This window comes from Ascaphus truei, chromosome 16 (assembly GCF_040206685.1).
Source record: "Ascaphus truei isolate aAscTru1 chromosome 16, aAscTru1.hap1, whole genome shotgun sequence".
NCBI classification, from domain to species: domain Eukaryota; kingdom Metazoa; phylum Chordata; class Amphibia; order Anura; family Ascaphidae; genus Ascaphus; species Ascaphus truei.
The window spans coordinates 29,036,770-29,053,994 of record NC_134498.1 but is presented as its reverse complement, the minus strand read 5'-3'; the positions used below and the strand labels follow the sequence as shown (position 1 = coordinate 29,053,994).

The 17,225-nt window shown below is 43.1% G+C and overlaps 1 protein-coding gene across 2 annotated transcripts in view; it reads right to left on the bottom strand.

Moving 5' to 3' along the window:
* The window catches only part of LOC142467335 (bromodomain and WD repeat-containing protein 3-like), a 48,179-nt gene extending 33,681 nt beyond the window's left edge, over positions 1-14,498 (bottom strand). For both annotated transcript variants that reach the window (XM_075572893.1, XM_075572894.1), the window contains exons 1-10: positions 14,377-14,498; positions 11,393-11,433; positions 6,392-6,496; positions 5,785-5,938; positions 5,016-5,150; positions 3,338-3,466; positions 2,604-2,829; positions 1,978-2,148; positions 1,526-1,709; positions 1,271-1,364 (exon numbers count right to left, since the gene is read on the bottom strand). In XM_075572893.1, coding sequence (XP_075429008.1) covers positions 1,271-1,364; positions 1,526-1,709; positions 1,978-2,148; positions 2,604-2,829; positions 3,338-3,466; positions 5,016-5,150; positions 5,785-5,938; positions 6,392-6,496; positions 11,393-11,433; positions 14,377-14,472 — 1,335 coding nt within the window. In that variant the 5' untranslated portion in view covers positions 14,473-14,498. The remainder of the gene's footprint in view (positions 1-1,270; positions 1,365-1,525; positions 1,710-1,977; positions 2,149-2,603; positions 2,830-3,337; positions 3,467-5,015; positions 5,151-5,784; positions 5,939-6,391; positions 6,497-11,392; positions 11,434-14,376) is intronic.
* Positions 14,499-17,225: the final 2,727 nt, after the last annotated feature.

The window sequence follows — 17,225 nt, the reverse complement described above, 5'->3', positions numbered from 1 at the left end:
GTGTTTAAAAACAGTTTGTTTTGGGAAATCCAGTTTTCGAGTCTCAAAAAGTCAGACTGAAGTATGTGTTCAACGTCAGAGAGGCTATGGCTGTGTGCATATAGGATTGTGTCATCTGCATACATGTGTATTGAGGCTTCCTTACAAGCTGTGGGAAGATCATTAATGAACACTGTATATGTTCTGTATAGGGATTTCTGCTTATGTTTATCCTGTTCTTTTAAGGAACTGCCTGCATTTATTATAACTTTATGTTTTTGTAATAATCTTTTTCTGTAATCCAAGCACTGTATGTTTATATATAAAAGCCAAACTTTGAAAAGTAGTACTTTGGGCTCTGATTGAACTGTTGCACGCTTTATAGGGAGTAAATTATATTTACATACACATTTTGCTACAACAGTATTTGTGTGTGTTAAGTGCGTAGTTTTTCTTAATAAACAGGGACCAGAGACTTTGGTGGTGGAAGTAGGTTAAAGATATATATTGTAACGGAATAAGGGTAAATATTAACTCATTAGAAGTACCTTGCAAAGGAGAAAATTGGGACAGCTACATAGCTGTATGTATTAACCCTGGTTGCATATCTAAGTCACGTGCTCACAAACGTGCTGCTCGTGACAAATGGTATATGGAGACGGAGTGCGGGGAGATATTATTGTTTTGAGGGACCTTGCGAAGGAAGATTGAACCAGCTAGAAAGCTGTGGGTATTAACCCATGTCCCATATACACAGGTCACACAGGTGTGCCGTACGTGACGTTAGGCAGTGCTGATACCCTAAGTGTGACCAAACTGAACATGAGGATCCAGAGAAAAGTCCACAAGAGGTCATGTAGAATTAAACATTGTAATTCCACATGGAAATAAAAATCATGGTTCTGTTTTTGTAAAGATTAACAATCACGATATTCTGTGAGCTGCTTCCCAGTGCTGAGGAGAGTTCAGCGTCATTTTTTAAATGACTGGGACTCTGATCTGCTTCACAACAGTCTGTATAGGGGGACTTAGTAACAGCTCCTAATTTGCATCTTAATTAGCAGCTGGCGAATGACGGTGGGTTCAGGGGGTTATCCAGAATTCGGTTTTGCACGCTTCCCCCTAAAGCCTGCACCTGTGATCCTCATCAAATATTAGGCCACCACATGGCAACTTCAAGGCAGATTGAGTTAGCAACATGGTCACACTTTGTATGACAAACGGTATACACCAATCTTACTGCTGGATTGTCTCTATATGGAAAACTGCAGATGACCTTTAAAATGCTCACCCTTTGTGTGAGATGAGCTGGCTTTCTCTTTTTTTCTGTATTGTACAGACACATCTCCATATCACCCTTGGCAGCCCGGCATTCTTCCTGAACCCTGCAATAGAGGAATTGTAATCATGTCAATGATTTTATCTAGAAGCCCTTTAATACTAGCAAGTAATGCAAATGAGACGTTTGAGCTAGTAAAACCAAACATGATAAATGGTGACTTCATTACTAACAGGCATAAGCAAGAAGATATGTATTGGATCTTACCTACTAATACCTGGATGTAACTCATTCACCACCACCCGTCTGCTCCAAGCCATGAGGTCCCTTTCAGTAGCTATTTGACTTCGAGGAGCATTGTGATGCATTTGACGAACCCCTTCAATTTGGCCACTTCGGCGGAGACCGACATTAGGTGGTGATGTTAAGTCCAGACTTTGGCTTCTTAGAACTATATCAAATCAACAAAGTGAAGCAGGTTATACATTATATATGGACAATGCAACACAATGCTACATACTATGGACATATTCGTCCTGCGAGTGAGATAGGAAAGGACCGATGGATGCTGACGTTTGCTGGAGTTGGGTATATGGAATTGCAAGGAAAGGGAACATGCCTCATTTCAGCTTTTGCCGCTTGTTAATGGAGTATTTATTATTACATTCAATAGGCAAAGTGTTACTGTAACCACTGAACAATTAAATAAATGTACTTGCCCCCGCTGACAGAGTTTGTTCTGTTATATGGAGGGTTATCCACAGCCTCGCCATCATGTGTATGCCTCTGGTCTTGTTCTCTCTGGAGTTCTCTGATCATCCCATCAAGAACATTTCTCTCCTGGGACCCGGTCTGCTGGCCTATGACCTGTTCCACCACCTCCCCATCACCTTATCACAGCAAAGGGAACATTACATTAACAACTTACTTTGGTCAATTCTGGAAATGTACTCTCTAGTTTTTCATTTTTCAAAAAATCAACTGAATGATACCAGCAAAAGAAATCTGTTTATGTAAAACATCATCTCTTATCCATGCGGATTTCTTCCTTATTCAATGTATGGTGTGTTACCTTTTAGCGGAGAAAGATCAGAATTCTTTATAGATTAAATTATAGTTACAGAGCTTTCAAAACCTTATAACCTTCTTCGAGAAGAAACCCATGATATTATGAAACTTCTGTACAATATAATTTAATCGATCAAGAACGGTCTGATAAAAGGTATCAACCTACATCACGTGTGTTTCTTCAAGACCAATACGGCTGCAGGAACATTGCACTTCCTTATGGGACTAACCAGTGATCTCCTAGACTTTACTTGCAGTACAGAATATTACAATATACCATTAGCTATATATCCCAGTTGTGGTATGAGCTGCTCATCCTTGCAGTTCTCACGCCCAGGTACCAGCCGCTGTAATCGGGTAGGATGAGGATTGCCATCGACATCCACGAGGAACGGAGGTGGCATGAGATGCGGAGCCTGTTGAGTCTGTTCGTCCAGGACGTAGTTATTCGAATCTCGGATGAGGGGCCGGTAATCTGTATGGAAGAACATCTGATCCGGAATCTGCCAATATAATTCATGTACATGGTTAGAAGAAGTTGGGGGAAGTGAAGACAAATCAGGGTACAGATTACGTGTGTAGCATTAGCCTATAAAATACAGCCAAGACTTAATATGCAGCAAATACGTTTGATCTCCATTTGATCATAACTAGAAGTCAGAAACAATTGCTTCACTATGAGTGACTCAAGGCTCCTTCCATCAAGAAATGGGAAAATATATCACACCAATGTCATTCATCTCGAAACGTTAATAGTGTTAAGGAATGCATTTCCTCAATGGCATCAGAGCGGGGAACCCAAATAGTCAAATCACAGTATAAGCAAACAGAAGATAGGATTGTCGTAGAGACCGCTGATTACACAAGAACTTTAACATCTATACATTTGGCCATCGTGTTCAATTCGTTCTAATGAGTTAAAGCACCGATTCAAAGATGGAAAAGTTATCAACTGATTAAAACTGGATGATGGCAGAGCTCCCCTGGCATCTTCCCAAACCCACAACCTACCTTTTCATAACCTTTACTGCACCCAAAACCAAACAGCAAGAGATGGCCATGGGAATCTGTGCAGGCAAAATGTTGTCCATCAGGAGAGAACTTACAGTCAAACACTGCACCATGTCCTTGGCCTTCAATCTGCAGGAACGGACAAAGACATGTTAAACAATTTGAGCCAATTGTCTCCTGCAGAAGAGAAATACGTAGGGGAAGAAATATCCCTCCATTTGTCAGAGTACATTTTTATTCAATAAACTGCTTTAAAATAAATAAAGCCACATAGAACATTCCCAAATTCATAAAATATTTCTGTGCCCCTGATAAGGCTTTGTTCTTAACTATACAGTGCTGGTATACCCATCACATGCACTTTTCCCCCCTTCTTTACCCCCATACACTATATTTGTGAAAACATTTAATTATTAAACATAATTTTACAAAGGAGCTTGTGGGACATTACAAATGTACTAAATTGCATTCCATTACTACAACTAAGAGGCAAAAGAATACAGTTAATAAGGTTTTTGGCAATGATTTGGTTTTATTTAATCAACTCTGCTAAGTTCACAGTCATCACCAAATAATAAATAAAACGATCGACTGCAGGCTACACAAATCTAGCCACAGGTACAACAAACCAACTACAGCTCAACCCTGTGATAGCGCAATCCATTACAACACAAATCTAGCCACAGGTACAACAAACCAACTACAGCTCAACCCTGTGATAGCGCAATCCATTACAACACAAATCTAGCCACAGGTACAACAAACCAACTACAGCTCAACCCTGTGATAGCGCAATCCATTACAACGCGAATCCGCTTATAGCGCGATGTGAGCGTGGCTCCCAATAATATGCAGATCTCCTACCATGACGTTTTCTAGCCTCTCCTGTGCCTTGCTGTGTGACCAGGGCTCGTCATGTTCCAGGGAGCTTGATGCCTGCGCGCCCCCCCCCCCCCCTCCTCAGCTCTGGCAACAAATGATGTTGCGGAGTCAAGTTGCCATGTCAACGCGACGTCACGTGACCCTGCGGCGTCATTTGACACCGGTTACGATGGCGACGCGTCGCTCTGACGCTCTCTGTTCAGGAGGATCTCTGTCAGTCTGGTCCTACCACCCACTGTGCTGTCAGAAAGCCAGGAAAGGCCTCAGGTATTTAACCCCTCCAGTTCCGTTTTTAAGCCACCACCTCCCGTCTCAGGTATTTAACCCCTCCAGTTCCATTTTTAACACACGCACGCGCGGGCGCAGACACACACAGACACACACGCACGCAGAGACGCACACGCACGCAGAGACGCACACGCACAGAAACACAGACTTACTGTCACTTTAAGGGAGCTTGCTCTGATTTTCCCCTATCTCCGTCAGCCGGAAGCTGAAGGCAGAAGCAGGGAGAGGAGAGAGCTGCCCGCTGCTGCAGATGCCGGGTAAGTCCTGCGTGGGGGTGTCGCTGCGCTGCCGGCTCTGGGACAGCTGGGAGGGTTATCCCAGCTCTCCCCCTCCGGCGGCTGCAGAACCCGAGCGGTGCAATGGTCGCATAAGGTTTTTTTTTTTTAAAACGCGATCCGCATATAATGCAATCAGATTCTTTGGGCCCCAACCACCGCGCTATAACGGTGTTCTGCTGCATCAATACAGGAGTTGTGTATGTTGCCAACCGTATAACAATGTGACTTACCATGTTAAAGTAATTGCGAATTTTGGTTCCCTTTTCTAGGTCCCAGACAAAAATGTTCCCATCATGACCAGCAGAAAGTATAATCCTGGAATCAAATGGATGTGCTTCCAACACAAATACTTCATCATCATGGCCCTGGTAGAAAAATAAACACAATTGGTTAAGAAACACACATTCCTTCGCATATTCAGCTTGCTCTCACAAATGGCTCAATTCCCTATTCTTATGTTCCCAAGTCTTAACTAAAAATCCTGCATTCTGAATAAAAATAAAGTGAAAGCAACGTTATTAAATCGGTGCATTAAACTAATAGTGAATCCGTTGAAATAGTGATTCAATTATCAGTGCAACAATGTGCAAAAAATAAAATAAAAGTGTAGATAAATATACAATACTATATAAAGTGCAGCTTCAACCCTCCACAGAATTGCTTCTCCAATCCTCAGAAGATATGTTGTCCAATTGGTGGGGAGCGCAAATATGTGAATAAAGATATAAAAACAAAATAATGCATTATGTCTAAAAAAAAAAAAGTATAATTCTTAAACTTTGTAACCTATAGTTTAACACTATAATACTTTTAATAGGTTACAAAGTTAAAGCATTATACTTTTATTAGACATTTTGCACTATTTTGTTTTTATATCTTTAGTCACATATCTGTGCTCCCCATCGATTGGACAACAATTATTCTGAATAAAATGCAATTTTATCTTTTGGAATTAAGTCATAGCAATTGACAAATCCAAGCGTCTTTAGGTGTACTCACAGATAAGATATGAAGAAGTTGTCCAGTATGGGAATTCCACACTTTTAAAAGGAAATTGTTCACTGCGGTAATGACCGTTGTATCAGATCGGTCCCAGGCTACCATAGTGACTTTGAGCTTCGGTACTTTGTCCTCAGAACTGGCAATACTGCTCCTGTGAAATTGATAGTGCTTTACTGCCATGCTCTTAGGATGCTGATCATTATATGACTGATGGCTATTTTATAAACCAATATTAGATTAGCTAGGCACATGTCGGGCATGCATTTAATTTTACAGGTTGTCCTACAAAAAGGACACTAATGTTTGCAATACATCCAGATCGATTATACACTATAATTAAATACTATTGTACTTGATTAATCCCCCCCCACGACTCATTTTTATTTACAGATGATAAAAATTAGAGACCCGGGTTTTCATCTCCAAATTAGGTGATGCTTCCTCGTTTAACCTCAAAATTGTGAGCACCCGTCCCAGCTTTGCCTCAGAATACAGAAGCTTCTACCAAAATTCTCATCTGCTTTCTTTACTGTAATGATTACATACATTTGTTGTCTACTTCTTAGTTCAGAAAAGAGAAATGCACCAACGGTGCAATGATTACCCGGCCATCCTGGTCGCCATGTCAAGTACGATCGTTTTCCACTCTTGCTGTTGATACTGCCAAATTCGTGCAGTTCCATCTCTGCTTCCACTAACAAAGCACAAGCTAAGAACAAGAAAACAAAGCACGAGCTAAGAACAAGAAAACAGAGCACGAGCTAAGAACAAGAAAACATTAACCAGAAATCCATACATCAGATTTATTTTCTTTACACTTTTTCTATTTAATGTGACAGCCGTTGAAGCCCAATTAGAAACAAATGTTGATTATGGGGGTTATCCAATTAACTGCAACAGTGCCGATTGGCGTACTGTCACACGGATAGTGCCCCGATCGCCACTATTGCAGTTGAACGGATAAACCCCTATTTACCTACCTATTCTTCTTTGTGGACCAGTGTTACAATAGAAACTTGGATAGGACACCGAAAAAGTCACCAACAGACCTTCCGGACAGAATTCCTCACCAATAACCCCATGCTCATACAGGTCCTATCAACCACAGGCTTCATTGCCTTACCATCTTAGATGATTTGGCCAGTAGTTATACAGTAGTACGACATACTATTATATACTATAGGCCTGCAGCTGATTGCACTTTTGTGAAGTTGTAGAAAATAAAGTTGTCCTCCAGCGCGTGGTCTTATTGCTCTTTTCTTCCTTATGAAGACAAAAAGACAACAACAAAAAACACCACACACAAGTGGTATAATAGGCGTCGACACTCAGTGTCTTAATCTATAGAGAAGCAGAGAACGTGACACTTGCCTGTGTGTTTGTTCCCGTAGTGCATACTCCTCTATTTTCCTTCTGCTGTTACCTTAAAAAGTGGAGAGAGGCGCATAGCATAATACTGTTTATTACAAAAATAAGGGAGGTGGGATAAAAATACACTTACAAACGACCAACCACATGGATTGTAGTGGTTTCTATTGCTGCAAGTGTCCTTAAAAAACGTCCTTGCTGGAGGTGCTTTTCAGTCACTTTTTCTCAACTCCTGACTTGTCCGTCTGGGTCCACAGGGATGGGAGGCTTTCTCAGACTCGTGCAGTCTGTTGTCCCTCTCCTTGTGCAGAGCTCCCTGCTGCTTGTCAGTGATGGTTGGCTGATCCGCAGACTCCACAGGTATGGTGGCTCCAAAAGACCAAAAAGGGGATATCCACATCAAACTAGTTTCGCCTGGTTTGGCTTCATCAGTGAATCCATGTGGTTGGTCGTTTGTAAGTGTATTTTTATCTCACCTCCCTTATTTTTGTAATAAACAGTATTATGCTATGCGCCTCTCTCCACTTTTTAAGGTAACAGCAGAAGGAAAATAGAGGAGTATGCACTACGGGAACAAACACACAGGCAAGTGTCACGTTCTCTGCTTCTCTATAGATTAAGACACTGCGTGTCGACGCCTATTATACCACTGGTGTGTGGTGTTTTTTGTTGTTGTCTTTTTGTCTGCATAAGGAAGAAAAGAGCAATAAGACCACGCACTGGAGGACAACTTTATTTTCTACCAATCTTATATAAGGAGGAGTTTGAATCACCTCCTGGGACACCAGCTGCGGGACTTTATTTATTGCACCTCATTAATAGGACTAGCACCACTTTTATTTTTTCTCTACTCTTGTGAAGTTGGACTACATCTGCTGCAATGTCTGTGTTACATCTTTTGATGCATCTCCCTATGCTTGTTTGCCGCTTTCTAAATGCATTCGGAACCGTTTCCTGATTAAACAGACATATGTAACGTAACGGTGGGCACAGTGGCTGCTGTTTTGGTGGAACTCGGCTGGTTTTGGATTTATTTGAAATTTTGGAAAAAACGTAAAACAAACAGGTACATGTTTTGGAACAAACTTTTTGGAAACAAAAATTGCCGCACTTTGAGTTTGCAAACTCAAACGTTGACCTAGATTCTTCAAAGTAAACCAGAAAAAAACATGACAGCCAGAGGAAGAATCTCTCCTGGGTTTCGCTTCTAATATTGCTCAGATTCAAAAGAACTTTCTGATGTTCGACTCAAACAAATGATGACTGAAGTGAGCAAAGTTAAGGTTTGGAACCCGTAAAAGCTGCCAATCTTTAACATAAAGGTTCTTTGGCCTGTATATACGTTACAGAAAGGCTGAGGGTATCTGGTTTGCCATGGCCGCCTCTCCTTGCCATGTTCTCCTGTGTTGAATTCCTTGAGAAATTATATTTGTTGCATTAAATCTGCAAAATTAAAACACAAAAGCTACCAAATGAAATGCTTCTCCATTACTGTAATGGGTGGTGGCAGAAAGGTGGGATTCTGTGTGGCTTACAGAATGTATGGCTTACAGAATAGCTCTCTCGTTGAGCCAAAATACTGAGGCGATAAACTGAGGCGCTCATGTCTCTCCAACCGTTAATGAGAAACAGCCCTTTGCTGAGAGACATTCACCGCCACGGTTCCTTAGATGCGAAAGTAGTAATCAACAAACTCAAAATGAGCATAAGCCACATTTTCTATAGCCTTTTGATTATTTAAAAAAAAAAAAAATTACGCAGATTCTTTCTGATATTTTACAGTAACCAATTTTAGTCCCTATCTGCATTTATAGAAAATAATAATTTGTGCCAATGATTTAAGTATAGGGATCATGAACCATTCGAACAGTACCGGACAGAGCCACCCAAAACAATAGTGGTGCTCCCTGTAACCCCTCCAAACGCCTATTACACACCCCCCTCCTGCAATCTGTGACTTCTGCAACATCCACTATCTGATTTGCAGATGGAGTTGTGGTATTTTTAAATGTTACGTGTTTAAATAGAATATTAATAACTTTCATTTAGCACTTTTCTCCCAATGGGACTCAAAGTGCTTCACAGGCTGCAGCGCAGGACACAGAATGTCACAGGCCCAGGTATCTTACACTGCGATTCTGGTGCCTGAGGCACAGGGAGATAAAGTGACTCGCCCGAGGTCACAAGGAGCGCACACTGAGATTTGAACCGCACTACTCTGCTTAAGTCAGTGCCCTTCTTCACAGAGCCCCCCGCCTTCAGCCCATAGAGATAAACACATTCAAGTGTACAGTAAATACAGGGGTCTTCCAATGATTATTATTATTGGTCGGTAATATAGGTAAATAATGGTTGTTTCTTTCAGCAATAACAGTACTGAATCTAAAAAGTATGATCAAAGTATCACCCTCTACTGTCATCGAACAAGCCCCACATTCAGAACAGCTATAGATGATGTGACTTTTACATTTATAGGTTGAACTTGATGGACATATGGCTTTTAACCTCATCTAGTATCCTACAAACTAAAACTCTTAACGGCCCACAACTCATTTTATATGAATTCACTCAAAAGCCAATGGCATTGACTGGGTTACAATATTACAGTAAATACACCAACATCTTTCCTGCCAGAGTCACAAACACACAGATAACCTCAGTGCCTAATGAAGAAAAACACAGCACACAACATGCTTTTAGTATCGTATGCTAGAATTAGCCTTTTCCCATTTCATGTACCCACGCTGAAAATAAACCCGAGGTAAAGAAGAGATGAGCAGCAGTGTTTGTGATTACTGTGAGCTCGGTAACGAGCAAAGCGGGAAACATTTCATGCGTCTCCGATGACATATCCGAGAAAATTACTCATCTCAATGCAATGTGTCATTTATTAGTATCTGCTAAACCCGGCTTCACTGCTTCACCATGTCATGTATTAAACATACAATGCAGCGTAGGTTCCTATTATTTAGAAGTGTGTAAACACTAAGGGCCTTATAGGGGTGGCCGACTCCAGCTATCAAGGGCCACCACCAGATAAGGTTTTCAGGATATCCCTGCTTCAGCACAGGTGGTGCAGTCATTATAACTGAGACACTAATTGAGCCACCTGTGCTGACACAGGGATATCCTGAAAACCTGATTTGGTGGTGGCCCTTGATAGCTGGAGTCGGCCACCCCTATAAGGCCCTTAGTGTTTACACACTTCTAAATAATAGGAACCTACGCTGCATTGTATGTTTAATACATGACATGGTTCTGCATATTAAATTAAGAGACCTTTGAAAGTTTACAAAACGTACAATTTATGTGCAAATTGTTTGGAGCTTATTGATGTGCACGGAAGTACAAACGTTTTTACATACAGTATGGGTCTTAGCCTGGGAGTTAGAAGAAATGTAAAGGAGGAACGACATTTTTTGGAAACAATGTGTTTATATGATTGATATGACCAAAAGAGGTCATTCTGTATAGGATTTTGTAACAATAATAATAATAAAAAAACAAAGTTTAACTTTGCAATTTAAATTGAAATAATGAAACATGACAGATATCTGCATTGGGTTTTACACACAAAGTGGCAAAATGATCCAAAACAAAATACTGCCAGCATTACCTCTTAATAAGGGAACAGGAAGAGCTAAATAAAGCTTACGGTTATTAAACGAACTGTAATAATTCTATAATCAATGTCACCTTTTTATACAATACACAAATGAAAACAAAAACACACAACTCCTTTTTGGACGCAGTGACCCATCGTAACATGGAACTCATGTAAAAGTAATAAACAGCAGATACTGTATAGTGTGAACAAAGAAAAGAATGGAAAAGGGCATTATACACAGATTACAGCCTGATTTTGGGTCCAGCCTTCTCGGACTTTACAGAACAGTGAGCAGATTAACACCGCCACTTTAACGTCTTCTAATTCAATATTTCAGGAGTGCAAAGAGTGAACACTAGGATAGGATGTCCTTACTAGCAGTAGAGACAAGGAGCGATACAAGTTAAACAATTGTGATATTACAGCTGGTTTTGCACGGCAGGAAATGTGTATACAATTAAATCCCTTCTCATAACAACAATGGGGTTGGTTTCCTCAGGAGAGCGCCATCACAATGGGGATAATTGTGACACTGGGATAACGACAGCACTATCACAGTGAGAGAGAAGGACTCTGTATCCCCACAGTTGGTTTGTTATGCTCTATCTGCTGCTATTACACCACACTTACCGGTCTCCGTTGTTGCAAAACTGAACAGCAACCACTTTATCCTGAAGAAAAAGGAAGTGATTGGTTAGTGTACTGTTTAATAAGACACAGCACAAGTGTTACCATGCCCCCTGCCCGCTGCAGTGTAAATGTGTGGCACAAGTGTTACCCTGCCCGCTGCAGTGTGGCACAAGTGTTACTCTGCCCGCTGCAGTGTAAGTGTGTGGCACAAGTGTTACCCTGCCCCCTGCCCGCTGCAGTGTAAATGTGTGGCACAAGTGTTACCCTGCCCGCTGCAGTGTGTGGCACAAGTGTTACTCTGCCCGCTGCAGTGTAAGTGTGTGGCACAATTGTTACCCTGCCCGCTGCAGTGTGTGTGGCACAAGTGCTACCCTGCCCGCTGCAGTGTGTGTGGCACAAGTGCTACCCTGCCCGCTGCAGTGTAAGTGTGTGACACAAGTGTCACCCTGCCCGATGCAGTGTAAGTGTGTGACACAAGGGTTACCCTGCCCGCTGCAGTGAAAGTGTGTGACACAAGGGTTACCCTGCCCGCTGCAGTGAAAGTGTGTGGCACAAGTGTTACCCTGCACGCTGCAGTGCGTGCGGCACAAGTGTCACCCTGCCCGATGCAGTGTAAGTGTGTGACACAAGGGTTACCCTGCCCGCTGCAGTGAAAGTGTGTGGCACAAGTGTTACCCTGCCCGCTGCAGTGTGTGTGGCACAAGTGTTACCCTGCCCGGTGCAGTGTAAGTGTGTTTCTTTTCAGATTTTAGAACAGTTCGGTAGCATTAGTGCATACCCATGTAAAGTAAGGCTGCGCTTCTAGTGCCGGCGACGGCGCGGCAAAACAAATGTGTTGCCGCCGTCGCGTGCGCTTATAGTAGAGATGGTGATGGCCTGGTCGCGATCGCTGGAAGTCAAGTGAATTTGATTTTTCCAGCGACCGCAGCGTGTCGTCACCGTCGTGTCGCCGGCACTATAAGCGCGAGAGGTAAGAGAATAGGCCATCACTGCAGATCTATGCTCTGCCCAGTTACAGTACGTAGGAAGAAGCACAATGCACAGAAACAAGGTCAAATAGGATAATAATTGCATTGCTAAACAAGGACATTGAGAACAATGCGAAGAATATGAATTAGTCAAAGCAAACACACAGGGCTATTATACAGCCGATACGTATACATTACTCTTCTATTTATGTATGGATTACATTTATTATCTCATGTTACAGCAGCAATCACTCCCAAAATGGTTGCTTTTTTTAGCTCACCTGAACGGGGTGCCTGTCGGAGCAGACCCGTGGCACCACAACTCCTGGTGACGTGGGAAATGGTATTTTTGGGCGTTTCTTACAGAAAACTACAAAATGGCTGCCTGCCTGCCTACGATAGCCAATAGAAAAACAGCACGCCATCTACCAATGACGTGTCCGCTTCCTGTTTGTCGCAGGAAGCAGCGCTGACCCGGAAGCCATTTTCTGTCCACAGGCAAATTATTCTTGCCTGGTGGGCAAAAGATCTCGTTGTTCAGGAGCCGGGGAGTCCCCCACATGTCAGGGGGCCACAGAACAGGATTGTAACGTATGTAATGGTAGTGTGGGCCGCTGCTCTGTTACATAGAGATATTATTACCGGTCACATATGGCTGTGTGTAACATCAAAGTGTCACATTTAAAGTGTCTGAAGAGTTAATTTTGGAGTTATCATCTCTGGATGTTTTCTTTCTATATCTTTAATCATGGATGCATTCTGAATATCTGGCCTAACATTTTGATTCATTTCTTAAACAGGTATGTTTCTGTGAGCTGATTTCTTCTATCAATTGAAAGAGAACATAAAATCTAATCAACAACTATTTGGTATGTTTCTGTGAGCCGACTAGGCAAACCCCTCCCTTAATTGTTAGTTAAATGCATCTGATCAGAGTATTTAAGACAGTCTATCTTGGCTGTGAGCCATATGGCTGTGTGTAACAAAGTGTCACATTTAAAGTGTCTGTAGAGTTAATTTTGGAGTTGAAATTGGAGGTGAAGATTAGAGGAAGATCTGGATTCTGCAGAACAACAACAACAACAACTGTGAGAACTTGACTTTCTAAAAGCTGTGATTATTTGTACTCTTCCTATCCGCTAATACCTGGGAAGTCTCTCCTCCTGCATCTCACTATGCCCTCCATAATACTTTTTCTGTTTACTGTTTCCTCACTCCTTTTGCGAACGTCTCTGTTCTCTCCAACTTCCCCACTCCCCACTCCACCATTATTTATATACACCTCTCTCCCAACAACTTCTTTACCCCTCAATAAAAAACACCCACACAAATCCTCTATTCACACCCTCTAGCTACTCCTTTCTGCTGCTGGGGATCTCCCCTAAGCCTGAAACCAGACATACACACCTGCTCTCACCCACGCCTCCCTGCCATCTCTTCCCCTGTAAATGGTGTTAACCTTTTCATTTAATACTGACTAACCTTAAAACTCGCCCCACAAATTAATCATCCCAATAGCCTGCACTCATGGCTACTGTCCCACACCCACAGTCACTCCTACCAACCATTGTGACCAAGCACTGTCATCTACAGCACTTATTCCCTCACCTGCTGTCTCTGTAAGTCTCCCATCATACCACTTAGATTGTAAGCTCTTCGGGGCAGGGATTTCCTTTCCTATTGTCTGATTTTGCTGCGCTTACTGTATTATTATAATTCCCCATACTGTATTCTTTGTGAAGCTCTGAGTACACTTTTGGCGCTACTTAAATAAAGACATACAATACAAACAGGATAGAAATGTACACGACCCACATTAAACTATATGTAAAGAAACGACAACCTCTTCAGCACTGTACAATCTGTTGCGGGTCCTTTTGTTATGTAGGGGGTTAACGCTTCATATAACGTTTTATGATCTTAAATGAAATCAGGAAAGCAAACTGATGAGGGCTTTAAACCCAATGCCTTGTTTTTGATGCCAATTAGATAATCATACTTAAATCTACACCTTACCATGTGCGACTCCAATTCGGCAATCTTCTCAGCTGCATCTGACCCCAAGTAATATATTCTTATCACGTGGTCGGTGCTGCCCGTAGCTATGAACATACCACCTGGAGAACAAAGTCACAAAAGACAAAATATGGTTACGCTTATTTGCAAACTCTTAACAAAAGATGCAAGTTCTCATTGGAGATAACACAGAGAGCGGATAAAAGATGGTGAAAACAAACCAGGATTACCACCTCTCTTTCATATAAAAGCAGCAATTCCCCCAACAGAACTTTTTGAATCTCCCATGTCACACGGGCCAAACAAAAGCCACGATGGCTTCATCTCGGGAATCAGGGGGCCCCCAAATCGCGGGAAGCAGAGGGACCCCAGAGCTGAAACTAACATGATCGAGCTCCAGAGATCCTCTGCTTCTCACCCATGTAAAAAAAAAAGTATGCCTTTACCTTTTAAGACGTTGTTTCATAGAAAAACTATGATCCTATTAATAGCCAGAACAACAGGGTCAGATCACAGAAATATAGTATATACACACACACACACAATTATCCATTGTAACACCACCAGAAGAAGAGATCAGTGTATCTCGAAAGCTCGCACAAATAAAAAGCATTTCGTTGCCCACAGAACGTTCATTTTCTATTATTAAGCTCAGCTAACACGGGGCAGATACCTCTAGATCTATATCTACATCACACACATTTTAAGTTATGGTGGGTGAAAAAGGCGACAAGAAACATCCAGTATGTGCGCTTGTGTGAGATATATATATATATATATATATATATATATATATATGGAAAAACACAAAGTATACCGCATCAACACAGTACGTGACTGAAGCCCAAAAACTGTCTTAATTTATGATTATATAACAATAGGCAGTGGTGCTAAAGGATAATGAATGTATAATGCAACAAAAAAGCACGCGGGCATGCCGAGAGTGGTAACAATACAAAATTTATTATAGTGAGATAAAAACAAGGGGAGAAAGATTAAAAGAGGAGGGGGACTCACATCTACCTGAACACATATTCCATGAGGCAAAGGCACATAAAAGGTCAAAATGTATACCAAAAAGTCATCAATCAATATAGGCAGCTCTATATCTGGTGTACATCATACTATAACACGAGCTGCAGATCTGTGCATAGGAAATAGAGCATAACTATAGTTCAAGCAGTGAATGCAAAAATGGGGGCTGTATATGCCCAAAATGAAGGATGCCAATACATCACCATTCAAGCAAGGTATACAGGACCAAAATAGAAATAGCCAAGGCCTCCTATGCTGGAAGGGGGTAGGGGTCCCACTCCACAGACTCCCACTCTGGAGCCATAATACCTCTAGCCATAAATCCCATCCACACATGGGGGAAGGACCAGCACAGATAACATTCCAAGAGACACTGTTTTTAAGTATTCCCTTTGCTTGCATCATTCATTGTAACATCGCCGGAAGAAGAGATCAGTGTATCTCGAAAGCTCGCACAAATAAAAGCATTTCGTTAGCCACAGAACGGTATCGTCTATTTATTTTTGGATTATTGAAGCTCGGCTAACACGGTACAGATATATATATATATATATATATATATATATATATATATATATATATATATATATATATATAATCAAAAAATAAATAGATGATACCATTCTGTGGCTAACAAAATGCTTTTAGCCACAGAGGCTAACGAAATGCTTTTAGCCACAGAACGGTATCATAGCTCGGCTAACACGGTACTGATACCTCTACATACATACATACATATACACAGTGCTCGACAAATAATGATAACAACTCGCCCGTTGCGAGTGGATTTAGGCCGCTGGCGATCCGTGCTGCGGCTCTATTAATTCCCCTGCTCGCGCCAAAATTTTCAAAAAAAATTTTTTTTTTAAATAAATAAAAAATTCCTCTCCCTGATTGGTCTGACGTGGGGAAGAGGACAGGCTGGCAGCTCTGGGTCAGCCTCTCTCTCCCCCCTCCCCTGCCCATGATCCCCGCTTGCTGCCAGGGGCTCTCACTTCCGTCCCCAGCGCGCGCGCGCAAGCAAAGTTGACTGCTGGATCCAGCGCGTCCCCGTCCGGCCACGTTTCCCATGCGGATGTCCCCACATACTAAATTTCCCCCCAATGCCCCCAGATGTCACCCGCAGACCTCGATGTCGCCCGCAGGCCCAGATACCCACATACCTCTGGTGAGTGGGACTCCCGGCTCCGTTTCTTGGTGTGTGTGGTGTGTGTGGTGTGTGTGGTGTGTGTGGTGTGTGTGGTGTGTGTGGTGTGTGTGAGAGCTGGGGCTGCTATATCACGGGAGGCTGCGGTGTGCCGGGCCCGATCAGGTACCGGGGGAAGCGGGGACGCACACTTACACCATCCCCTGCAGAGCTGCGGCGGCTATTCCGGGAGGCTGCAGTGGGCCGGGCCCGAGCAGGTACCGGGGGGGGGGGGGGGGGAGGGGACGCACACCACCCTCTGCCGGACCGGGAGGCTGCAGTGGGCCGGGCCCGAGCAGGTACCGGGGGGGGGGGGAGGGGACGCACACCACCCTCTGCCGGACCGGGAGGCTGCAGTGGGCCGGGCCTGAGCAGGTACCGGGGGGCGGGGGGGGGGGGGGACGCACACCACCCTCTGCCGGACCGGGAGGCTGCAGTGGGCTGGGGCCGGGCCCGAGCAGGTACCGGGCGAGAGGGGACGCACACCACCCTCTGCCGGGAAGCTGCAGTGGGCCGGGCCCGAGCAGGTACCGGGGGGGAGGGGACGCACACCACCCTCTGCCGGACCGGGAGGCTGCGGTGGACCGAACCCGGTGCCACCAGCGCCATGTCGGGCTGCCGGGTCCCA